Raw genomic sequence first — 25,813 nt, 5'->3', positions numbered from 1 at the left:
AGAGAGAGAGAGAGACAGCGAGAGAGAGAGAGACAGCGAGAGAGAGAGAGAGAGAGAGAGAGAGAGAGAGAGACAGCGAGAGAGAGAGACAGCGAGAGAGAGAGACAGCGAGAGAGACAGCGAGAGAGAGAGACAGCGAGAAAGAGAGAGACAGCAAGAGAGAGAGAGACAGCAAGAGAGAGAGAGACAGCAAGAGAGAGAGAGAGACAGCAAGAGAGAGAGAGAGACAGCAAGAGAGAGAGAGAGACAGCAAGAGAGAGAGAGAGACAGCAAGAGAGAGAGAGAGACAGCAAGAGAGAGACAGCAAGAGAGAGAGACAGCAAGAGAGAGAGAGCAAGAGAGAGAGAGAGACAGCAAGAGAGAGAGAGAGACAGCAAGAGAGAGAGAGAGACAGCAAGAAAGAGAGAGAGAGACAGCAAGAGAGAGAGAGACAGCAAGAGAGAGAGAGACAGCAAGAGAGACAGAGAGACAGCAAGAGAGACAGAGAGACAGAGAGAGAAGGTTCAATGGAGGTCAAAGCAACAGACTGCTGATTACATAGTGACAGAACAGCCATACATAGCACAAAGGAGAGGAAAGACCAACAGACAGACGGACAGGGATTAGCATGGCTTGTGGTGGAAAAATAACAGTATTCATTCAGGCTGAGGACTGGAGGTTGTGTGTGTGTGTGTGTTAAGCCAACTAGAGGCAGTCTGCAGACCCTTACAACACACACCACCAACAGTTAATATTCCATCACAAGTCTCCCTTTATACAGAGCGAGAGAGAGAGAGAGAGAGAGAGAGAGAGAGAGAGAGAGAGAGAGAGAGAGAGAGAGAGAGAGAGAGAGACAGAGAGAGAGAGACAGAGACAGAGACAGAGAGAGAGAGAGAGAGAGAGAGAGACAGAGAGACAGAGAGACAGAGAGAGAGAGAGACAGAGACAGAGACAGAGAGAGAGAGAGAGAGAGGAGGGAGAGAGGGACAGAGACAGAGACAGAGAGACAGAGAGAGAGGGAGAGAAGAGGGAGAGGGAGAGGGGAGGGAGAGAGGGAAGGGAAGAGGGAGGGTGGAGGGAGGGGAAGAGGGAGGGAGGGAGAAGAGAGGGGAGGAGGGGGAAGAGAGGAGGAGGGAGGAGGGAGGAGGAGGAGGAGGGGGAGAAGAGGAGGAGGGGGAAGAGAGGGAGGAGGAGGGGGAAGAGAGGGAGGGAGGAAGAGAGGGAGGGAGGGGGGAAGAGAGGGAGGGGGGAAGAGGGAGGGAGGGGGGAAGAGAGGGGGGGGAGAGAGGGAGGGGGAAGAGAGGGAGGGGGAAGAGAGGGAGGGGGAAGAGAGGGAGGGGGGGAGGGAGGAGGGGGAAGGGAGGAGGGGGGAGGGAAGAGAGGGAGGGGGGAAGAGAGGGAGGGGGAAGAGAGGGAGGAGGGGGGAAGGGAGGGGAGAGGGAGGGAAGGGGGCACAACTCAACACTGCATTTAGGTTAATGATGATCAACACAAGCTAATGTCAACATGACATGGTATGCGTCTAAAATGGCACCATATTCCCTATATAGTGCACTACCTTTGACCAGGGCCCAATATATAGGGGTTAGGGTGCCATTTGGGACAATCTAATGACACAGTGTCAAATCACACCCTATTCCCTATGTAGCACACTACTTTTGAACATGAGCCATGTAGGGTTAGCCATAAGTAGTGCACTACATAGGGAATAGGGTGCCATTTAAATGATGAAGCATGATAACCAGGGTAGAGTGCAGTTCTACATAGAAGAAACACACTTAATAGATTTAGAATCAAAACACTTCAAAATAATCATTTTAAATGTGTCCGTTTAAGATGCTTATTTTATGACAATGATTTCAATATGAAGTACATTATTCAAAATATTAATTATTCATTTTTTAAATGATGATTCCAATGGGCAGAATGCACTGAATCAAATTTCAGCCATGGTTATGCATTGTGGTTAATGCATAGCTAGTGGATACATACAGCATATGGCAGGTTGAAGTGTGTGTGTGTGTAGACTTGCAGGGCATGTGTATGCATCTGTTTTACCGAGAGAAGAGAACTGACAGTTGGAAAGGTAGAGAGAACTGACAGTTGGAAAGGTAGAGAGAACTGACAGTTGGAAAGGTAGAGAGAACTGACAGTTGGAAAGGTAGAGAGAACTGACAGTTGGAAAGGTAGAGAGAACTGACAGTTGGAAAGGTAGAGAGAACTGACAGTTGGAAAGGTAGAGAGAACTGACAGTTGGAAAGGTAGAGAGAACTGACAGTTGGAAAGGTAGAGAGAACTGACAGTTGGAAAGGTAGAGAGAACTGACAGTTGGAAAGGTAGAGAGAACTGACAGTTGGAAAGGTTAGAGAGAAACTGACAGTTGGAAAGGTAGAGAGAACTGACAGTTGGAAAGGTAGAGAGAACTGACAGTTGGAAAGCTAGAGAGAACTGACAGTTGGAAAGGTAGAGAGAACTGACAGTTGGAAAGGTAGAGAGAACTGACAGTTGGAAAGGTAGAGAGAACTGACAGTTGGAAAGGTAGAGAGAACTGACAGTTGGAAAGCTAGAGAGAACTGACAGTTGGAAAGGTAGAGAGAACTGACAGTTGGAAAGGTAGAGAGAACTGACAGTTGGAAAGCTAGAGAGAACTGACAGTTGGAAAGGTAGAGAGAACTGACAGTTGGAAAGGTAGAGAGAACTGACAGTTGGCAGGGAGGAAAAACAGAGATGGCAGGGAGGGATAGTACTGTATCTTCTTAAAGATAAACGTAGAAGTGAAGGGAGGAAGAGAGTCTAATGGCTACAAGTAAGGGTGTGTGTGTGTGTGTGTGTGTGTGTGTGTGTATCCATCCTCGCGTGTGTCAACCAGCCTGTCGTGTAGCCAGTAATCCTAGTCTACTAGGTGATCTAATCAGGCCTAAATCCCCACTGATGGATGATTTCCATGCCCAGGACAGCTCACCATGCCGGCCTGGGCCAACTGGCAAGCGGCTGGGGACTAAAACCTTGCAAGGAATAGCAGCCGGAGCTCTGTCTGTGTGTGTCTGTGTGTCTGTGTCTGTGTGTGTGTGTGGGGGTACCTGTCTTTGCCGTTCTGTACCCCCTGGCCCAGCGAAGCTCTCTCAGAGAGAGGAGAGTTTCTGCTGCGACCCGTACCACTCGACAATATGCTATTCTGTAGAGAGCGAGAGAGAGAGAGGGGGGGTAGAGAGAGAGAGAGGGGGAGAGAGAGAGAGAGGGGGGAGAGAGAGAGAGGGGGAGAGAGAGAGAGGGGAGAGAGAGAGAGAGGGGAGAGAGAAAGAGGGGGGAGGGAGAGAGAGAGGGGGGAGGGAGAGAGGGGGGAGAGGGAGAGGGGAGAGAGAGACCAAGAGGACAGGGTATAATCGTGGTATAGAACAATGTCAACAAGACATCAATTGGAACCACGCACCCATAATTAATGTGTGCGTGTGGTGTGCGTGTGTGGTGTGGAGTGTGTGCTCACGGTAGAGGGTGTGGCACTCTTCTTGCGGTCGGAGACCAGCGGACTGGCCGAAACTTTGGCCGAGCTGCCAGATCCTTTCCTCACAGAATCCTCCTGGTTATCACTCTGGCCACGCCCCCTGGCAGAAGACCCTGAGAGAGACAGACGGAGAGAGTGAGACAGGGGAGAGGGAGAGGGAGAGGGAGACTGAAATAAGTACATAGGCACCTATGCCATAATTTCATCCCCCTCTAGCTTCATATCTAGGATCAGCTTCCCCTCCCCCAATCCGAACTAGCTTCATATCTAGGATCAGCTTCCCCTCCCCCAATCCGAACTAGCTTCATATCTAGGATCAGCTTCCCCTCCCCCAATCCGAACTAGCTTCATATCTAGGATCAGCTTCCCCTCCCCCAATCCGAACTAGCTTCATATCTAGGATCAGCTTCCCCTCCCCCAATCCGAACTGGCTTCATATCTAGGATCAGCTTCCCTCCCCCAATCCGAACTAGCTTCATATCTAGGATCAGCTTCCCCTCCCCCAATCCGAACTAGCTTCATATCTAGGATCAGCTTCCCCTCCCCCAATCCGAACTGGCTTCATATCTAGGATCAGCTTCCCCTCCCCCAATCCGAACTGGCTTCATATCTAGGATCAGCTTCCCCTCCCCCAATCCGAACTGGCTTCATATCTAGGATCAGCTTCCCCTCCCCCAATCCGAACTGGCTTCATATCTAGGATCAGCTTCCCCTCCCCCAATCCGAACTGGCTTCATATCTAGGATCAGCTTCCCCTCCCCCAATCCGAACTGGCTTCATATCTAGGATCAGCTTCCCCCTCCCCCAATCCGAACTGGCTTCATATCTAGGATCAGCTTCCTCCCCCCAATCCGAACTGGCTTCATATCTAGGATCAGCTTCCCCTCCCCCAATCCGAACTGGCTTCATATCTAGGATCAGCTTCCCCTCCCCCAATCCGAACTGGCTTCATATCTAGGATCAGCTTCCCTCCCCCCAATCCGAACTGGCTTCATATCTAGGATCAGCTTCCCCTCCCCCAATCCGAACTGGCTTCATATCTAGGATCAGCTTCCCCTCCCCCCAATCCGAACTAGCTTCATATCTAGGATCAGCTTCCCTCCCCAATCCGAACTGGCTTCATATCTAGGATCAGCTTCCCCTCCCCCAATCCGAACTGGCTTCATATCTAGGATCAGCTTCCCCTCCCCAATCCGAACTGGCTTCATATCTAGGGATCAGCTTCCCCTCCCCCAATCCGAACTGGCTTCATATCTAGGATCAGCTTCCCCTCCCCCAATCCGAACTGGCTTCATATCTAGGATCAGCTTCCCTCCCCAATCCGAACTGGCTTCATATCTAGGATCAGCTTCCCCTCCCCCAATCCGAACTGGCTTCATATCTAGGATCAGCTTCCCCTCCCCCAATCCGAACTAGCTTCATATCTAGGATCAGCTTCCCCTCCCCCAATCCGAACTAGCTTCATATCTAGGATCAGCTTCCCTCCCCCAATCCGAACTAGCTTCATATCTAGGATCAGCTTCCCCTCCCCCAATCCGAACTGGCTTCATATCTAGGATCAGCTTCCCCTCCCCCAATCCGAACTTTAAAAAGGTCCAATACAGCAATAATTTTTTCTCGATATCAAATAATTTCTGGGTAACAGTGAAGTACCTTACTGTGATTGTTTTCAATTAAAAACAGCCAAAAACAAACAACAGATAGCTTCTTAGCAAAATGCTATTTCTCAAGCAAGAATTTAGACTGTCTGGGATTGGTCAGAGAGAGCCTAATAGGAGGCGCCTAATGGGAAGGATGTGTAACCTGAAAACCAGCTGTTATTGGCCGAGAGGAGGGCAAACACTTTGTTATTGGTCTATTAACTTATCCTGCCTGGTGATCAGAGTATGAGAGCGGAGTTGAGCAGTCGGAAATCCCACTCAACGCTCATGTCGTATTAAACAGCATATAAACACTTTAAATAGGTCAGGAGCCAGACAGGGAGCCTAAGAAGGAACGAAAATGAATTATTTAGCCTCTATTATGTCAAGGTTATACTCTACAAAGAAATGCATTGTGAAACATTTGTGAGTGCGACACACTAGGCTGGTAGGGAGTCCAGGGACATTAAGCGCTCAGCATTTAAACAACATTTAGTTGTTTTAAATCATTATAGTCTATAGATTGCGCCATATAGGCTGTGACTTAAGAGTTAAATACAATTTTAAAAAACAAAAAATGGCTCAGTCTACAGTGCCTTTGAATTCATTTTTAGAAACACCAGTTTGGCCTGAGTGCAGGCTCATGTCATGGTGACTGGAGAGCAGGCCAGCAGTGGAGAACATCCTCTCTGCGCTCGGAGAACATCCTCTCTGCGCTCGGAGAACATCCTCTCTGCGCTTGCAGAGTCACTGGGGATGCCACTCTTGCCAGGCTGGGCAGAGATGCAGTTTTTTTATATAGGTAAGCCTAAAGGTTTTTAGGCAAAATAACCCAATCAAAACGGAAAGCTCTTCCTCCATTCACTTCTACTTCTCAGAGATGGGGCCAAACTCAATTATGGCCTATTGTATACATAATAGAACAAAAATGAAGGAAACGTTTAAGAGATCAGATATTTAGTTTATAAATACTTTGCTACAATGACACAGTTAGTTATCTACCCAGCTCCTTCCTTTCTTTTAGCGTGTGCACGTAGTAAGTATACCATCATGCTTTCGGGATACGTGTCTTTTCAGATTCCACAATGATTATTTAGTTGTGGACACTACATCACCGCACTCCCTCGCTTGCTCTTGGTCCTCATCTTTGTAAGTCACCTTGATTTAGCACCTGTGAGTTTTATTAGTTTCTTTATGAATATATTTAGCCAACTCCATGACAGTAGCTAAAGCAAGGGGCTATTGGCAGCACACAAGTAGCCTACAGATGCATGCTGGGCCGGCGTGCCCTGAGCTCTTGAGGTGAGCCCTACTGGAGCGAAATTAGAGCGGGCGAGAAGAATCCCGCTCCAGTCAAACTGGGCTCCACTCCCCGCTCCACTCCCCGCACATTCTCTGGTGATGTCGCCAGGCGGTCCCAAAAAATAAATAAAAAAAAAACACCCAGCCAAACATCTTCCACTAAAAGTGCATGATCAGAATTTTCACTATTTCAAAGTATTATTCCAACCTCATAGGGTGGAGATACATATAAAACACAGGAAAATCACGTTTTTGACGACACTGCCCCTTTAACCATTAGTGGGGGAAATGCTGAACTGACCCAAGATCAGCAGCTAGGGGAAACGAATTCATTATCTCATACTTCCTTCCTCCCAAACACCTTCTCATATTCCTTCCTCCCCTTCCACTTATCTCTTTCCTCCCCTCCAATCAAACACACTTATCTCATACTTCCTTCCTCCCCAATCAAACCTTATCTCTCTTTTCCTCCTCATCAAACACACTTATCTCATACTTCCTTCCTCCCCTCCAATCAAACACACTTATCTCATACTTCCTTCCTCCCCTCCAATCAAACACACTTATCTCACCCTGGTCAGTGGCTCTGCGAGGTTTCTGGTTGGACGATACGCTGCGCTGCACCTTGCTGGGCGGGGAGGGGGCGTTACTGTTGGAGAGTTCATTTCCTGGGCGGGGCTTAATGATACCCTCATCCAGCTGGAGAACAGGAAAGGAGAGAATCCATCAGAGCGAGAGAGAGAGCGAGAGAGAGCGAGAGAGCGAGAGAGCGAGAGAGCGAGAGAGAGAGAGAGAGAGAGAGAGAGAGAGAGAGAGAGAGAGAGAGAGAGAGAGAGAGAGAGAGAGAGAGCGAGAGAGCGAGAGAGCGAGAGAGCGCGAGAGAGCGAGAGAGCGAGAGAGCGCGAGAGCGAGAGAGCGAGAGCAGAGAGAGAGAGCGAGAGAGAGAGAGAGAGAGAGAGAGAGAGAGAGAGAGAGAGAGAGAGAGAGAGAGAGAGAGAGAGAGAGAGAGAGAGAGAGAGAGAGAGAGAGAGAGAGAGAGAGAGAGAGAGAGAGAGAGAGAGAGAGAGAGAGAGAGAGAAGAGAGAAAGAGAGAGAGAGAGACAGAGAGTTTGTGTAGTGTGTGTGTGTGTGTGTGTGCACCTCGTGGTTTGTATAGTCCAGCAGTAGATATGTGGCCATGACTTCGTTGTATTTCTGGTTGACCAGCGAGTCCTGCACCTCCTCCATGGAGTAACCCATCTGAATCATGATCTCTACACACACATATTATTAGTATTATACAGTACATACAATGAAACAAATCTATGAGCGCTATTTGAGGCTGGTGTGCGTGTGTGGAGGGTGTTTCAGAGGGTGTGTACCTGTTCTCTTGGGGTCCTTGTAGTCAGGCATGGGTTCTATGTAAGGTTTTAACTCCTCCTCCTCATGACCCACATTCATCCATCTATCCTTCATTATCTGCTGCTGGGGGGAAGCAGGGAGGAGAGGAGAAGAGAGCAGAGGAGGAGAAGAGAGCAGAGGAGGAGGAGAGAGGAGGAGGGGAAGATAGGAGGAAGAGAGCAGAGGAGGGGAAGAGAGGAGAGGAGGAGAAGGGAGCAGAGGAGGAGAAGAGAGCAGAGGAGGAGAAGAGAGCAGAGGAGGGGAAGAGAGCAGAGGAGGAGAAGAGAGCAGAGGAGGAGAAGAGAGGAGGAGGAAGAGAGCAGAGGAGGAGGAAGAGAGCAGAGGCGAAGAAGAGAGCAGAAGAGGGGAAGAGAGGAGAAGAGAGCAGAGGAGGGGAAGAGAGCAGAGGAGGAGAGAGCAGAGGAGAAGAAGAGAGCAGAGGAGGAGAAGAGAGGAGGAGGAAGAGAGCAGAGGAGGAGGAAGAGAGCAGAGGAGGAGAAGAGAGCAGAGGAGGAGAAGAGAGGAGGAAGAGAGCAGAGGAGGAGGAAGAGAGCAGAGGCGAAGAAGAGAGCAGAAGAGGGGAAGAGAGGAGAAGAGAGCAGAGGAGGGGAAGAGAGCAGAGGAGGAGAGAGCAGAGGAGAAGAAGAGAGCAGAGGAGGAGAAGAGAGGAGGAGGAAGAGAGCAGAGGAGGAGAAGAGAGCAGAAGGGGGGAAGAGAGCAGAGGAGGAGAAGAGAGCAGAGGAGGGGAAGAGAGCAGAGGAGGGGAAGAGAGGAGGAGAAGAGGAGGGGGGAAGAGAGGAGGAGGAAGAGAGGAGGGGGGAAGAGAGCAGAGGAGGAGAAGAGAGCAGAGGAGGAGAAGAGAGCAGAGGAGGAGAAGAGAGCAGAGGAGGAGAAGAGGAGGAGAAGAGGAGGGGAGAGAGGAGGAGAAGAGAGCAGAGGAGGAGAAGAGAGCAGAGGAGGAGAAGAGAGCAGAGGAGGAGAAGAGAGCAGAGGAGGAGAAGAGAGCAGAGGAGGGGAAGAGAGGAGGGGGAAGAGAGGAGGGGGAAGAGAGGAGGAGAGGAGAAGAGAGGAAGAGAGGAGGGGGAGAGAAGAGAGGAGAAGAGGAGGAAGAAGAGAGGAGGGGGAAGAGAGGAGGGGGAAGAGAGGAGGGGGAAGAGAGGAGGGGGGGAAGAGAGGAGGGGGGAAGAGAGGAGGGGGGGAAGAGAGGAGGGGGGGAAGAGAGGAAAGGGTGTGATTAAGAAAAGGAGGAGAGGAGAACAGAGAGAGGAATAGTGGTTAGCAAGAGTGACAACTGTAGTTAACGCAAAGAAAATAGGAAGTATTTAGATATTCAGGTTAGGAAACACTTTATAGCCAGGTGACATGTCAGGGGTCAAAGGTGAGGGGTCACAGAGGTCAGGGGTTAAAGGTGACTGACGGACCTCCAGGCTGCCTCTCTTGGTGGGGTTGAGGATCAGGAACTTCTTCAGTAGGTTCTCACAGTCTGTAGACATGTAGAACGGGATACGGTACTTCCCCCTCAACACGCGCTCTCTCAACTCCTATAGGGGGAGACAGAGAGGAGAGGTTAGAGGTCAGTCTGTAGACATGTAGAACGGGATAAGGTATTTCCATAGAGATAGATAGAGGACTCATCTTTGTATCTGTGCCATTATGGCATCTGTGACAGCATGGGCAGCACCATTGAGGCTATTTTCTTCTTCCCGATTGGCTGATCCCTCCTGATGACACGGTTGGACATGACTCCAACAGGGTCACCAGGAGGGATAGGCCAATGAAGTTGGAAGTGCCTCCCAGTTGACTACGTTAAAATGGTGGAAGCCCTCAATGGCGCTGACCATGCCGATACTGCCTTTTGGTCACTAGAGTCCTCTATCAATCTCTAGGTGATTTCCCCCCTCAACACATGCTCTCTCAACTCCCATAGGGGGAGACAGAGAATAGCGATTAGGGGTTAGAGGTCAGGTGTTAAGGGTCAGGTGTTAAGGGTCAGGTGTTAAGGGTCAGGTGTTAAGGGTCAGGTGTTAAGGGTCAGGTGTTAAGGGTCAGGTGTTAAGGGTCAGGTGTTAAGGGTTAGAGGTAGGTCTGTAGAACAGAATACAGTCGTTACAAATCTCAAGATCTCACATACCTCTCTCCATCACTATTTCACACACCTCTCTAGGTCACTAACTCACCCACCCACCTGCCCCTCCATCTCCCCACACACACCTTGAGGTTCTGTCCATCGAAAGGCAGCGACCCTGACACTAGGGTATATAGGATGACCCCCAGACTCCAGACGTCCACCTCTGGTCCGTCGTACTTCTTCCCCTGAAACAGCTCCGGGGCGGCGTAGGGAGGAGAGCCGCAGAACGTATCCAACTTACTGCCCATTACAAACTCATTACTGAAGCCAAAGTCTGCTATCTTGATGTTCATGTCAGCGTCCAGGAGTAGATTCTCAGCCTGGTAGGGAGAGAGGGGAGGGAGGAGGGAAGAGGGGAGACAGATGCACTCAGTAACCTTTCTATTCTCTCATTCCCTCTGCAAAGTTTGTTTGCTATTTTCTAAAAAGGAAGTGAGTCCAAACATCAAACAAAGAGCAGATAAGTTCCCCGTTAGCCTGGTCCCCGTTAGCCTGGTCCCCGTTAGCCTGGTCCCCGTTAGCCTGGTCCCCGTTAGCCTGGTCCCCGTTAGCCTGGTCCCCGTTAGCCTGGTCCCCGATCCGTTTATTGTCCCCCATGATGAAATCGGGGAGGGGACAGTGGATCGGTCACACGCAAAAATCTCAGACAGCACTGGCCTGATTTAGCTCAACTTGAGTGAACGATGTGTCTTGTCACAGAGATCCGGCATTTACAAAATGACACTGACTGGCCCAAGGCAGGAGCTTTAGTACTTAACTGAAATGTGTGAGTCACACCAGAGAGGTGAAGCCAGAGAGATAACCGGGTCTTCTCCATTAGGTAATCAACTTTTCATCTTGGCCCGTTTGGGCCAGTACATTTTCAAACTCCTTTTTTTCCCATATCAGACACAGCAATGTCATTATTAGCAAAGAAAGATACATAGGCCTACACTATGGCGTTGCTTGCTTGTCAAGACATGAACATTATTTACACAAATCACTTGTTGGTTAAATAAAAAATGAATATTGTAATAATTATATTCTGTAGTCTAGGCCTATATCACTGTTTAAAAAAACAGATTTTTAATTCCCGAAGCTGTTTATGAGCTATGTCACTGTGCAACATTTCTAAATGCAATCTCTGGAAAATACAACAGTTTTGATGGCAATTATTGAACAGTGGGGGATCCCAGCTTTCCAGTGCGGATTTATTTCTCAACTCCAATTTTTGTGCAATTGGCAACGTTTTACAATCTTGAGTGTCTGGCATAACAATAAGCCACCACTTGAGTATCTGGTCAATATAATGGATCATCTGTAGTCACACGATAACTGACATTTGTTAGTCACACCCAATATCTCAATTGGCCCAGGGGAGTCTGGCCCCAGATCTGTTTGATGCCTGTTAGCCTGGCCCCAGATCTGTTTGATGCCAGTTAGCCTGGCCCCAGATCTGTTTGTTACCAGTTAGCCTGGCCCCAGATCTGTTTGTTGCCAGTTAGCCTGGCCCCAGATCTGTTTGTTGCCAGTTGGCCTGGTCCCAGATCTGTTTGTTACCAGTTAGCCTGGCCCCAGATCTGTTTGATGCCTGTTAGCCTGGCCCCAGATCTGTTTGTTACCAGTTAGCCTGGTCCCAGATCTGTTTGTTACCAGTTAGCCTGGCCCCAGATCGGTTTGTGCTCTTGCCAGTTAGCCTGGCCCCAGATCTGTTTGTTACCAGTTAGCCTGGCCCCAGATCGGTTTGTGCTCTTGCCAGTTAGCCTGGCCCCAGATCTGTTTGTGCTCTTGCCAGTTAGCCTGGCCCCAGATCGGTTTGTTGCCAGTTAGCCTGGCCCCAGATCTGTTTGTTGCCAGTTAGCCTGGCCCCAGATCTGTTTGTGCTCTTGCCAGTTAGCCTGGCCCCAGATCTGTTTGTGCTCTTGCCAGTTAGCCTGGCCCCAGATCAGTTTGTGCTCTTGCCAACTCTCCACTGCTGTCATACTCAAGCTAAACATGACTGTGCCATCATGACTATATCAACTCCTTGTCAAGTCAAACAGACTGGCACTCAGTAGGAAATGGACTAGCGTAATCTAGCCTCTGATATAGGGTCAGATATTAAGATTCCCATAATGATTAGGGTTAAGACAGGGACTAAAGTAACCTGATCCTAGATCTGTGGTTAAGACTGACTACAACCCAGAGCATTATAACTTTTAACTATACATGGCTGTGTTGCCTAGCAACAGGTAGGCGATCTTGGAGCTAACGCTCTGACGCAGTGTGAAATAGAACACGATGACATCATCAGACAAGAGACAACTTTGAACACACGGATACCTATGGGTGAGTAACTGTTCGGACCCTATGTAAGGTCATAGTTAAAGCTCTTCAGTGCATGGCATCAGCCTGTAGCCCTGGCTCGTAGCTACAAACTCAGCGGAGCTTTAGGGTTAGGGTGCGTAACAGTGAAATAACGCATTATGTGCGTGTGTGTGTAAAGGTTAACAGGTCAGCTGGGTGACTGATCGGTCTCTGGGACAATGAGGGAGGGAGACATTTATAGAGCCGGGACTTGGTCAAAGAGACATCTAGCACGCGCACACACAGTTATGCTATAGTGTGTAGTGTCTCACCTTTAGATCTCTGTGGACAATACACTTCTGGTGACAGTACTGGACTGCTGATACAATCTATACAGGGAGGGAGAGAAGGATTGAGAATGGGGAGGAGGAAAGAACAAGTGAGAGAAAGAGAAGGGAGCAAATAAATTCAAATTTCTCTCATTCACACACACACACACGCACACGCACGCTCCTCACCTGTCTGAATTTGGCACGCGCCTCCTTTTCCTTCATCCTCCCGTGAGCGACCAGGTAATCAAACACCTCCCCTGGAGGACAGAGGAGAGGAAGAGAAACAGTCACAGAAAGGTAACGGTTCTTTAGTTCACCAGAAGGCATATGAAGGCTACATAGCTATTAAATAGTGAAACACTATTTTAGGGTGCAAGAGGGAATAATGACTTGACCGTCGCACGACACATACACATAACAGGGGAAATTACTTAACCGTTGCACACAGATGATTCAGGGGAAGTATTTGACGGGGGCACACACTCACCTCCACTGGCATACTCCATGACCAGGTACAATGTCTTCTCCGTCTCGATCACCTCAAATAACTTCACTGTTGAAGGGAGATGGGTGGAGGGAAGGAAGGAGGGAGAGGGAAGAAGGGAGAGGGAGGGAAGGAAGGAGGGAGAGGGAAGAAGGGAGAGGGAGGGAAGGAAGGAGGGAGAGGGAAGAAGGGAGAGGGAGGGAAGGAAGGAGGGAGAGGGAAGAAGGAGGGAGAGAAGGAAGAAGGGAGAGGGAGGGAAGGAAGGAGGGAGAGGGAAGAAGGAGGGAGAGGGAGGGAAGGAAGGAGGGAGAGGGAAGAAGGAGGGAGAGGGAGGGAAGGAAGGAAGGAGGGAGAGGGAGGAAGGAGGGAGAGGGAGGGAAGGAAGGGGGGAGAGGGAAGGGAGGGAGGGAGGGAGGGAAGAAGGAGGGAGAGGGAGGGAAGGAAGGAAGGAGGGAGAGGGAGGGAAGGAAGGAAGGAGAGGGAGAGGGAGGGATTGAGGGAGGGGAGGGAAGGGAAGGAGGGAGAGGGAGGGAAGGATAAAGAGGGAGGGAGGGAAGGAAGGACGGAGAGGGAAGGAGGGAGAGGGAGGGAAGGAAGGAAGGAGGGAGGGGGAGAGTAGAGGGAGAAAAAACTATAAATATTTAGATTCAATCACCTATAGTAGCATACCTTTGTTCAGATTCTTTAGCGTGTGTTGAGTTCATTGACCTGAAATGTATTCTTGATTCAGATTCACTTGTCTATGACGGGATGACAAATGATTCGGAGTCAACTCACCTATGTTAGGATGATTCAACAGCTTCATGATTCTCACTTCCCGGAAGAGCTGAAGAGGACAGAGAAGATAGTCAGCACTGTGTGTGTGCCTTACTCTGCTACAGGGGATCCCAGAAGAAGTGTGTGTGTGTCAGTGTGTGGACCAGCCCCTGTGTGTGTATATATATACAGCTGAAGTCAGAAGGTTACAGACACTTAGGTTGGAGTCATTAAAACTCGTTTTTCAACCACTCCACAAATTTCTTGTTAACAAACTAAAGTTTTGGCAAGTCGGTTAGGACATCTACTTTGTGCATGACAAGTAGTTTTTCCAACAATTGTTTACAGACAGATTATTTCACTTATAATTCACTGTATCACAATTCCAGTGGGTCAGAAGTTGACAGTGCCTTTAAACAGCTTGGAAAATTCCAGAAAATGATGTCATGGCTTTAGAAGCCTAAGTGTATGTAAACTTCCAACTTCAACTGTATGTTCTAAAACGTTTGACCGGTAGTGTATATATACAGTACCAGTCAAAAGTTTGGACACACCTACTCATTCAAGGGTTTTTCTTTATTTTTACTATTTTCTACATTGTAGAATAATAGTGAAGACATCAAACCTATGAAATAACACATATGGAATAATGTAATAACCAAAAAAGTGTTAAACAAATCAAAATATATTTTATATTTGAGATTCTTCAAATAGCCACCCTCTGCCTTGATGAAAAATGTATGCACTCACTAACTGCAAGTTGCTCTGGATAAGAGCGTCTGCTAAATGACTAAAATGTAAATGTAAATGACAGCTTTGCACACCTTTGGCATTCTCTCAACCAGCTTCACCTGGAATGCTTTTCCAACAGTCTTGAAGGAGTTCCCACATATGCTGAGCACTTGTTGGCTGCTTTTCCTTCACTCTGCGGTCCGACTCATCCCAAACCATCTAATTTGGGTTGAGGTCAGGGGATTGTGGAGGCCAGGTCATCTGATGCAGCACTCCATCACTCTCCTTCTTGGTAAAATAGCTCTTACACAGCCTGGAGGTGTGTTGGGTCATTGTCCTGCTGAAAAACAAATGATGGTCCCACTAAGCCCAAACCAGATGGGATGGCATATCGCTGCAGAATGCTGTGGTAGCCATGCTGGTTAAGTGTGCCTTGAATTCTAAATATATCACAGACAGTGTCACCAGCAAAGCACCCCCACACCATAACACCTCCTCCTCCATGCTTTACGGTGGGAACTACACATGCGGAGATCACCCGTTCAACCCACATCGCGTCTCACAAAGAAACGGCGGTTGGAACCAAAAATCTCCAATTTGGACTCCAGACCAAAGGACACATTTCTACCGGTCTAATGTCCATTGCTCGTGTTTCTTGGCCCAAGCAAGTCTCTTCTTCTTATTGGTGTCATTTAGTAGTGGTTTCTTTGCAGCAATCCAACCATGAAGGCCTGATTCACACAGTCCCCTCACAGTTGATGTTGAGATGTGTCTGTGACTTGAACTCTGTGACGCGTTTATTTGGGCTACAATTTCTGAGGCTGGTAACTCTAATGGTCCTCTGTAGCTCAGCTGGTAGAGCACGGCGCTTGTAACGCCAAGGTAGTGGGTTCGATCCCCGGGACCACCCATACACAAAAATGTATGCACGCATGACTGTAAGTCGCTTTGGATAAAAGCGTCTGCTAAATGGCATATTATTATTATATATTATAATGAACTTATCCTCTGCAGCAGAAGTAACTCTGGGTCTTCCATTCCTGTGGCGGTCCTCATGAGTGCCAGTTTCATCATAGCACTTGATGGTTTTTGCGACAGCACTTGAAGAAACTTTCAAAGTTCTTAAAATTTTGATTGAGTAATGATTGACTGTCGTTTCTCTTTGCTTATTTGAGCTGTTCTTGCCATAATATGGACTTGGTCTTTTACCAAATAGGGCTATGTTCTGTATACCCCCCTACCTTGTCACAACACAACTGATTGGCTCAAACGCATTAAGAAGGAAAGAAATCCACAAATTAACTTTTAAGAAGGCACACCTGTTAATTGAAATGCATTCCAGGTGACTACCTCATGAAGCTGGTTGAGAGAATGCCAAGAGTGTGCAAAGCTGTCATCAAGGCAAAGGGAGGCTATTTGAAGAATCTCAAATATATTTTGATTTGTTTAACACATTTTTGGTCATTACATGATTCCATATGTATTATTTCATAGTTTTGATGTCTTCACTATTATTAATGTAAAAATTAGTAAAAATAAAGAAAACCCCTTGAATGAGTAGGTATGTCCAAACTTTTGACTGGTATTATTTATATATATATATATATATATATATATATATATATATATGCTCAGTGTAGCTCAGTTGGTAGAGCATGGTGCTTGCAACGCCAGGGTTATGGGTTTGATTCCCACGGGGGGCCAGTATAAAAAAAAAAATAAAAAAAAAGGTATGCAAGGTAAGTCACTCTGAATAAGAGCGTCTGCTAAATGACTAAAATGTAAATATATAGTGCATATGCCCCTCATGAAAGTAATTAAGGCTGGTTCCCTGTAATTAGGTCTCTCAGATCTAGATCACTTCAGGGAGAGATGAAAAGGGAGAGAGATGAAAAGGGAGAGAGAGAGAGAGAGAGAGAAAATAGGAGAGAAAAGCACATGAGAGATGGTGAGTAAGGAGTGAGTAAGGTTATAATTAAAAAGAGGAAGGTGTGTAGTGTGTTTTGGTGTGTGTGTGTAGTGTGTTTTGGTGTGTGTGTGTGTAGTGTGTTTTGGTGTGTGTGTGTGTAGTGTGTTTTGGTGTGTGTGTGTGTAGTGTGTTTTGGTGTGTGTGTGTGTAGTGTGTTTCGGTGTGTGTGTGTGTAGTGTGTTTTGGTGTGTGTGTGTAGTGTGTTTTGGTGTGTGTGTGTGTAGTGTGTTGTGTGTGTGTGTGTAGTGTGTTTTGGTGTGTGTGTAGTGTGTTTTGGTGTGTGTGTGTGAGTGTGTTTTGGGTGTGTGTGTGTCGTGTGTTTTGGTGTGTGTAGTGTGTTTTTGGTGTGTGTGTGTAGTGTGTTTTGGTGTGTGTGTGTGTAGTGTGTTTTGGTGTGTGTGTGTAGTGTGTTTTGGTGTGTGTGTGTAGTGTGTTTTGGTGTGTGTGTGTGTAGTGTGTTTTGGTGTGTGTGTGTAGTGTGTTTTGGTGTGTGTGTGTAGTGTGTTTTGGTGTGTGTGTGTGGGGGGGTGAGGGGGGCGTGCGTGTTGATTCTGGTACCCACCTTCTGCAGACTGGAAGAGTTGAGTTGTGTTTTATCAATAATCTTCACAGCCACCTGAAAATGATCCACTGTACATTAGACAGCAGACAGAGAGAGAGAGAGACTGGTCTACTACTATTGCTTTAATGTATTGTTATTCTCATTAATATTGTTGTTGTTGTAGTTGCTGTTAATGGTAATCCCATTTCCACTACTACTATTATTATTATTGATACCTTATTGCTGTTAATGGTAATCCCATTTCCACTACTATTATTATTATTATTATTATAATTATTGATACCTTATTGCTGTTAATGGTAATCCCATTTCCACTACTACTATTATTGATACCTTATTGCTGTTAATGGTAATCCCATTTCCACTACTACTATTATTATTATTATTGATACCTTATTGCTGTTAATGGTAATCCCATTTCCACTACTACTACTATTATTGATACCTTATTGATGTTAATGGTAATCTCATTTCCACTACTACTATTATTATTGATACCTTATTGCTGTTAATGGTAATCCCATTTCCACTACTATTATTATTGATACCTTATTGCTGTTAACGGTAATCCCATTTCCACTACTACTATTATTATTATTGATACCTTATTGCTGTGAATGGTAATCCCATTTCCACTACTACTACTATTATTGATACCTTATTGCTGTGAATGGTAATCCCATTTCCACTACTACATTTATTATTATTGATACCTTATTGCTGTTAACGGTAATCCCATTTCCACTACTACTATTATTATTGATACCTTATTGCTGTTAACGGTAATCCCATTTCCACTACTACTATTATTATTGATACCTTATTGCTGTTAATGGTAATCCCATTTCCACTACTACTATTATTATTATTATTGATACCTTATTGCTGTGAATGGTAATCCCATTTCCACTACTACTACTATTATTGATACCTTATTGATGTTAATGGTAATCTCATTTCCACTACTACTACTATTATTGATACCTTATTGCTGTTAATGGTAATCCCATTTCCACTACTACTATTATTATTATTGATACCTTATTGCTGTTAACGGTAATCCCATTTCCACTACTACTATTATTATTGATACCTTATTGCTGTGAATGGTAATCCCATTTCCACTACTACTACTATTATTGATACTTTATTGCTGTGAATGGTAATCCCATTTCCACTACTACTATTATTATTATTGATACCTTATTGCTGTTAACGGTAATCCCATTTCCACTACTACTACTATTATTGATACCTTATTGATGTTAATGGTAATCTCATTTCCACTACTACTATTATTATTGATACCTTATTGCTGTTAATGGTAATCCCATTTCCACTACTACTATTATTATTATTGATACCTTATTGCTGTTACTCGGTAATCCCATTTCCCACTACTACTATTATTATTGATACCTTATTGCTGTGAATGGTAATCCCATTTCCACTACTACTACTATTATTGATACCTTATTGCTGTGAATGGTAATCCCATTTCCCACTACTACTATTATTATTATTGATACCTTATTGCTGTTAACGGTAATCCCATTTCCACTACTACTATTATTATTGATACCTTATTGCTGTTACGGTAATCCCATTTCCACTACTACTATTATTATTGATACCTTATTGCTGTTAACGGTAATCCCATTTCCCACTACTACTATTATTATTATTGATACCTTATTGCTGGAACGGTAATCCCATTTCCACTACTACTACTATTATTGATACCTTATTGATGTTAATGGTAATCTCATTTCCACTACTACTATTATTATTGATACCTTATTGCTGTTAATGGTAATCCCATTTCCACTACTACTATTATTATTATTGATACCTTATTGCTGTTAACGGTAATCCCATTTCCACTACTACTATTATTATTGATACCTTATTGCTGTGAATGGTAATCCCATTTCCACTACTACTACTATTATTGATACCTTATTGCTGTGAATGGTAATCCCATTTCCACTACTACTATTATTATTATTGATACCTTATTGCTGTTAACGGTAATCCCATTTCCACTACTACTATTATTATTGATACCTTATTGCTGTTAACGGTAATCCCATTTCCACTACTACTATTATTATTATTGATACCTTATTGCTGTTAACGGTAATCCCATTTCCACTACTACTATTATTATTGATACCTTATTGCTGTGAATGGTAATCCCATTTCCACTACTACTACTATTATTGATACCTTATTGCTGTGAATGGTAATCCCATTTCCACTACTACTACTATTATTGATACCTTATTGCTGTTAATGGTAATCCCATTTCCACTACTACTACTATTATTGATACCTTATTGCTGTTAACGGTAATCCCATTTCCACTACTACTATTATTATTATTGATACCTTATTGCTGTGAATGGTAATCCCATTTCCACTACTACTACTATTATGGATACCTTATTGCTGTTAACGGTAATCCCATTTCCACTACTACTACTATTATTATTATTGATACCTTACTGCTGTTAATGGTAATCCCATTTCACTACTATTATTATTGATACCTTATTGCTGTTAATGGTAATCCAATTTCCACTACTACTACTACTATTATTATTATTATTATTGATACCTTATTGCTGTTAATGGTAATCCCATTTCCACTACTATTATTATTGATACCTTATTGATGTTAATGGTAATCCCATTTCCACTACTACTACTATTATTGATACCTTATTGATGTTAATGGTAATCTCATTTCCACTACTACTACTATTATTATTATTGATACCTTATTGCTGTTAATGGTAATCCCATTTCCACTACTATTATTATTGATACCTTATTGATGTTAATGGTAATCCCATTTCCACTACTACTACTATTATTGATACCTTATTGATGTTTTTCTCTTTCCACTACTACTACTATTATTATTATTGATACCTTATTGCTGTTAATGGTAATCCATTTCCACTACTACTACTACTACTACTACTACTACTACTATTATTATTATTATTGATACCTTATTGCTGTTAATGGTAATCCCATTTCCACTACTATTATTATTGATACCTTATTGATGTTAATGGTAATCCCATTTCCACTACTACTACTATTATTGATACCTTATTGATGTTAATGGTAATCTCATTTCCACTACTACTATTATTATTGATACCTTATTGCTGTGAATGGTAATCCCATTTCCACTACTACTACTATTATTGATACCTTATTGCTGTTAACGGTAATCCCATTTCCACTATTACTATTATTATTATTGATACCTTATTGCTGTTAACGGTAATCCCATTTCCACTACTACTACTATTATTATTATTGGTACCTTATTGCTGTTAATTGTAATCCCATTTCCACTACTATTATTATTGATACCTTATTGCTGTTAACGGTAATCCCATTTCCACTACTACTACTATTATTATTATTGGTACCTTATTGCTGTTAATTGTAATCCCATTTCCACTACTATTATTATTGATACCTTATTGCTGTTAATTGTAATCCCATTTCCACTACTACTATTATTGATACCTTATTGCTGTTAATGGTAATCCCATTTCCACTACTATTATTATTGATACCTTATTGCAGTTAATGGTAATCCCATTTCCACTACTATTATTATTGATACCTTACTGCTGTTAATTGTAATCCCATTTCCACTACTATTATTATTGATACCTTATTGCTATTAATGGTAATCCCATTTCCACTACTACTATTATTATTATTGCCGTTGGTCCCACCATTGTTGTTATATGTATACTTTGACAATGTAAGTAATTTAACTTGCCATGTCAATAAAGTCTATTGAATTGAATTGAGAGACAGAGAGAGAGCGAAATCAAAGAATTCGAACAAAGGAAACATTAACAACGTACAGACTCCGTAACCATAGCCTGGCCACAGAGACAGGACGCCATAGAAAAACATGGAAGGTCAGAGAAGAAAGACTATGTCATCACTGTGGGTCAGGTGATGTACAGGAGGAGCAGCCCTTCCTACTCCACATTAGACTCTGAGGTATTTATCTCCTGAAATGTAAAGAAAGAAATTCAGGATTTCTTGAACTGCCTGTTGAAGAGAAAACCTGCATTTTGTTAGGAGATTGTCCTCCAGATTATGTCCTGGTCTGTCATAATATGAGACAGTAGATCTAGCTCCAGATTATGTCCTGGTCTGTCATAATATGAGACAGTCGATCTAGCTCCAGATTATGTCCTGATCTGTCATAATATGAGACAGTCGATCTAGCTCCAGATTATGTCCTGGTCTGTCATAATATGAGACAGTCGATCTAGCTCCAGATTATGTCCTGGTCTGTCATAATATGAGACAGTCGATCTAGCTCCAGATTATGTCCTGGTCTGTCATAATATGAGACAGTAGATCTAGCTCCAGATTATGTCCTGGTCTGTCATAATATGAGACAGTCGATCTAGCTCCAGATTATGTCCTGGTCTGTCATAATATAATAGAGACAGTAGATCTAACTCCAGATTATGTCCTGGTCTGTCATAATATGAGACAGTAGATCTAACTCCAGATTATGTCCTGGTCTGTCATAATATGAGACAGTAGATCTAACTCCAGATTATGTCCTGGTCTGTCATAATATGAGACAGTAGATCTAGCTCCAGATTATGTCCTGGTCTGTCATAATATGAGACAGTAGATCTAACTCCAGATTATGTCCTGGTCTGTCATAATATGAGACAGTAGATCTAACTCCAGATTATGTCCTGGTCTGTCATAATATGAGACAGTCGATCTAGCTCCAGATTATGTCCTGGTCTGTCATAATATAATAGAGACAGTAGATCTAACTCCAGATTATGTCCTGGTCTGTCATTTGGCAACAGTGGCAACCACCCATGTATGCCAATAAAGCATTTATTGAATTGAGAGAAATATACTTTTTTTTTGTTCCTTTCAGTGTTTCCTTCACCTCCATTCTCTCACTCTCTACTCTCCTCACCCTCCCTCCTCACCCTCCCTCCTTCTTCCTTTATTTCTCTGTCACTTGGAGTGTAATCAGTATCATAGAGCAGTCACACATTGACATAGCCAGCAACACACACACACACACACACACACACACACACATGACCAGAAGCCACCCCACCTACACACACTGGCCTCTGCCTGCCTGTCTGCATGTCAGTATGAGCAGTTGCAATTCTAGAAGAGCTAGACAGAACAGAACCCAGACTGCAGACAGACGGAGCCAGTCAGAATGCTGAACACCGTCCAGCGTGGATAGAATGCTGAGTGTTCCAACAGAACACCCACTTCAGCTCAGACAACAACTTCATAACTTCAACTCAACAGAGACAGTTGGGCTGCATCTCAATAGTCTAAAATGGCTTCCTCTCCTTCATCCTGTCCTTCAGGAGGAGAGAGGGGGATAGACAAATGGAAATAAAAAAATGTGTGTGTGAGAACGTGTCTGTGTGTGAGGTGTGAGCTGAGGGGGAGTAATAGGGATGGTTCAAAATGGATCCAGTCCAAATGCTGAAGGACGCCACTTTAGACTACTGAGATGCAGCCCAAGTGGAGGCTACACAGGAAGTGATGCAACAAGACAGGAAGCAGTTCCAGCCAGAAGAGAAAGTGGTGTATTTACCTCTTTCCCGGTGAGGACGTGGCGTGCCAGTTTGACTTTAGCGAAGTTGCCCTTGCCAATGGTCTTCAGTAACCGATAGTTACCGATGTGAGGGGTCTCCTCCGCCGTCGTGGCAACAGAGTTCCGACACCGCGGCATGCTGGGACGGCCCCCTGCCTTGGTGTCCTGGTAGGAGGGAGGGAGGAGGGAGGGGAGGGCGAAGAGAGGGAGGGAGGAGGGAGATGTTTTAGGACAGGGATCATCAACTACCAATTTCTTATTGAGCGGAACATAATTACAAATAAATTGGTAGAATGCAAATTGACCGCAAACCGATATAATATTTGACTAAAGCATAATAATTTCAAACCTTGCTTACATTTGTATACGATCACATACACTGAGTATACCAAACATTGGGAACACCCCCCCCCAGGGATGCTGGCCCATGTTGACTCCAATGCTTCCAACAGTTGTGTCAAGTTGGTTGGATGTCGTTTGGGTGGTGGACCATTCTTGATACACACGGGAAACTGTTGAGCGTGAAAAACCCAACAGCGTTGCAGTTCTTGACACAAACCGGTGCACCTGGCAACTACGACCATACCCCGTTCAAAGGCACATATACACAATCCATGTCTCAATTGTTGCAAGGCTTAAAAATCCTTCTTTAACCTGTCTCCTCCCCTTCATCAACACTGATTGAAGTGGATTTAACAAGTGACATCAATAAGGGATCATAGCTTTCACCTGGATTCACCTGGTCAATCTCATGGAAAGAGCAGGTTTTCCTAATGTTTTGTACACTGAGTGTATATCTCTCTATTATGCGTGGGAATACAGAACAGCACACTTTGGAAAAGATTTCCAAAATTAAATAGAAATTTGATTTTTTTTTTTTGGGTCTGAAAACTTGTGTGTGTGGGGGGTGCAAATAAAATCCACCTCGGGCCACCAGTTGGGGAACCCTGTTTTAGGACACCATCTGTAACAAGCATTAAATGTTATATTTTTGTTTTGTTGACAACCACTAAAATATACAACTAAAACCTAAAAAAGCACAGAGCGAGAGAGGAGCGCTGTAGGGATAGGGAAGGTGTTTACCAAAGATACTAAGAACTCTTAACAGGCTTCACCTATTCGTCTGGAGTTTACCACACTGGAATACAAACAAACACTTGCATGCTGAGTGTAAGAGAACACTGACAAGGTTAAAACCTAGGCTTTGGTCACAGCAATTGTGTGTGTGTGTGTGTGTGATCTGGGCAGACAGGTGACAGGGATCAGGGTCAGAGGGTAGCTGGCTCCAGGGAGATGAGACACACACTGCACACGAGACCTGACACCAAAGACACAGAGAGACAAACAGAGACAGACAGAGAGACAGACACAGACAGTGAGAGAGACAGACACAGAGACAGACAGAGAGTGAGAGAGACAGAGAGAGAGACAGAGACAGACACAGAGTGAGAGAGCGAGAGAGACAGACACGGAGACAGAGTGACAGAGAGTGACAGAGAGACAGACAGAGAGAGACACAGACACAGAGACCAACAGAGAGTGAGAGAGACAGACACGGAGACAGAGTGACAGAGAGTGACAGAGAGACAGACAGAGTGAGAGAGACAGACAAAGAGTGAGACAGACAGACAGACACAGAAAACGACAGAGACAGACAGACAGAGTGAGAGAGACAGACAGACACAGAGACAGACAGAGAGAGAGCGAGAAAGAGAGAGACAGAGACAGACAGAGAGAGAGAGACAGAGAGAGACACAGACAGAGAGACACAGAGACAGAGAGAGACACAGACAGAGAGAGACACAGACAGACAGAGAGAGAGAGACAGAGAGAGAGAGAGACACACAGAGACACAGACAGAGACAGACAGAGAGAGAGACAGACAGACAGATACAGACATACAGAGAGACAGACAGACAGAGAGAGACACAGAGACAGACAGAGACACATAGAAAGACAGAGACAGACACAGAGACAGAGAGACACACAGAGACAGACAGAGTGAGAGAGACAGAGAGTGAGACAGACAGAGACAGACAGAGAGGTCCCTCTACAGCTGTAGCAGCAATCATTTGGTCAGATACATTTTAGTTTACATCCACTGTATTGTGGTGTGTGTGTGTGGAAAAAAGCACTGACCACATCATTTATTTCTGGTCAACACATTTAGCTTGAAATATTAATGTTTACCTCCACGTACAGTACACTAGTGTATGTCTGTGAGAGAGCTGTGTGTGTGTGTATTGAATGTGTGTGTGACAAGAAGAAAAGGGTAACCAGTGAAGAACAAACACCATTGTAAATACAACTCATATTTATTTATTTTCCCTTTTGTACTTTAACTATTTGCACATTGTTACAACACTGTATATAGACATAATATGACATTTGAAATGTCTTTATTCTTTTGGAACTTCTGAGTGTAATGTTTACTGTTCATATTTATTGTTTATTTCACTTTTGTTTAATATCTACTTCACTTGCTTTGGCAATGTTAACATACGTTTCCCATGCCAATAAAGCCCTTAAATTGAATTGAAATTGAGAGAGAGCTTTGTGTTTGTGTGTGAGTGTGTGCTGACTGTGTCCTCTTGGCTCGTGTAAACATTAGCTAGACTAGTGAGAGAGGAAGTTACATCATTATCCCCACAACACTGATATGAGCGGTGTGTTTGTGTGTGTGTCTTGCAACAACCTCTCTATGCTTCTCTTCTGTCTCGTCCCCTCTCCCTCTTCTCTTCTGTCTCGTCCCCTCTCCCTCTTTCTCTTCTGTCTCGTCCCCTCTCCCTCTTCTCTTCTGTCTCATCCCTTCTCCATCTTTCTTTTCTGTCTCGTCCCCTCTCCCTCTTCTCTTCTGTCTCGTCCCCTCTCCCTCTTTCTCTTCTGTCTCGTCCCCTCTCCCTCTTCTCTTCTGTCTCATCCCCTCTCCATCTTTCTCTTCTGTCTCGTCCCCTCTCCATCTTTCTCTTCTGTCTCGTCCCCTCTCCCTCTTCTCCTCTCCCTCTTTCTCTTCTGTCTCGTCCCTCTCCCTCTTTCTCTTCTGTCTCGTCCCTCTCCCTCTTTCTCTTCTGTCTCGTCCCCTCTCCCTCTTTCTCTTCTGTCTCGTCCCCTCTCCCTCTTCTGTCTCGTCCCATC

General features: G+C 44.8%; 1 protein-coding gene across 7 annotated transcripts in view; it reads right to left on the bottom strand.

Moving 5' to 3' along the window:
- The window catches only part of mark2b (MAP/microtubule affinity-regulating kinase 2b), a 73,643-nt gene that overhangs the window by 21,854 nt on the left and 25,976 nt on the right, over positions 1-25,813 (bottom strand). For all 7 annotated transcript variants that reach the window (XM_041867895.2, XM_041867899.2, XM_045213220.1 and 4 more), the window contains 13 exons: positions 22,679-22,843; positions 17,032-17,085; positions 13,790-13,838; positions 13,016-13,081; positions 12,715-12,785; positions 12,529-12,585; positions 10,015-10,251; positions 9,225-9,344; positions 7,785-7,884; positions 7,564-7,676; positions 6,996-7,122; positions 3,464-3,594; positions 3,060-3,154 (listed from right to left, as the gene is read on the bottom strand). In XM_041867895.2, the coding sequence (XP_041723829.1) occupies positions 3,060-3,154; positions 3,464-3,594; positions 6,996-7,122; positions 7,564-7,676; positions 7,785-7,884; positions 9,225-9,344; positions 10,015-10,251; positions 12,529-12,585; positions 12,715-12,785; positions 13,016-13,081; positions 13,790-13,838; positions 17,032-17,085; positions 22,679-22,843 (1,385 nt within the window). The remainder of the gene's footprint in view (positions 1-3,059; positions 3,155-3,463; positions 3,595-6,995; positions 7,123-7,563; positions 7,677-7,784; positions 7,885-9,224; positions 9,345-10,014; positions 10,252-12,528; positions 12,586-12,714; positions 12,786-13,015; positions 13,082-13,789; positions 13,839-17,031; positions 17,086-22,678; positions 22,844-25,813) is intronic.

This window comes from Coregonus clupeaformis, unplaced genomic scaffold (genome assembly GCF_020615455.1).
Source record: "Coregonus clupeaformis isolate EN_2021a unplaced genomic scaffold, ASM2061545v1 scaf0090, whole genome shotgun sequence".
Taxonomy (NCBI): Eukaryota; Metazoa; Chordata; class Actinopteri; order Salmoniformes; family Salmonidae; genus Coregonus; species Coregonus clupeaformis.
Note: the sequence above shows the minus strand (reverse complement) of the source record. Positions and strands in the feature narration are given on the sequence as shown.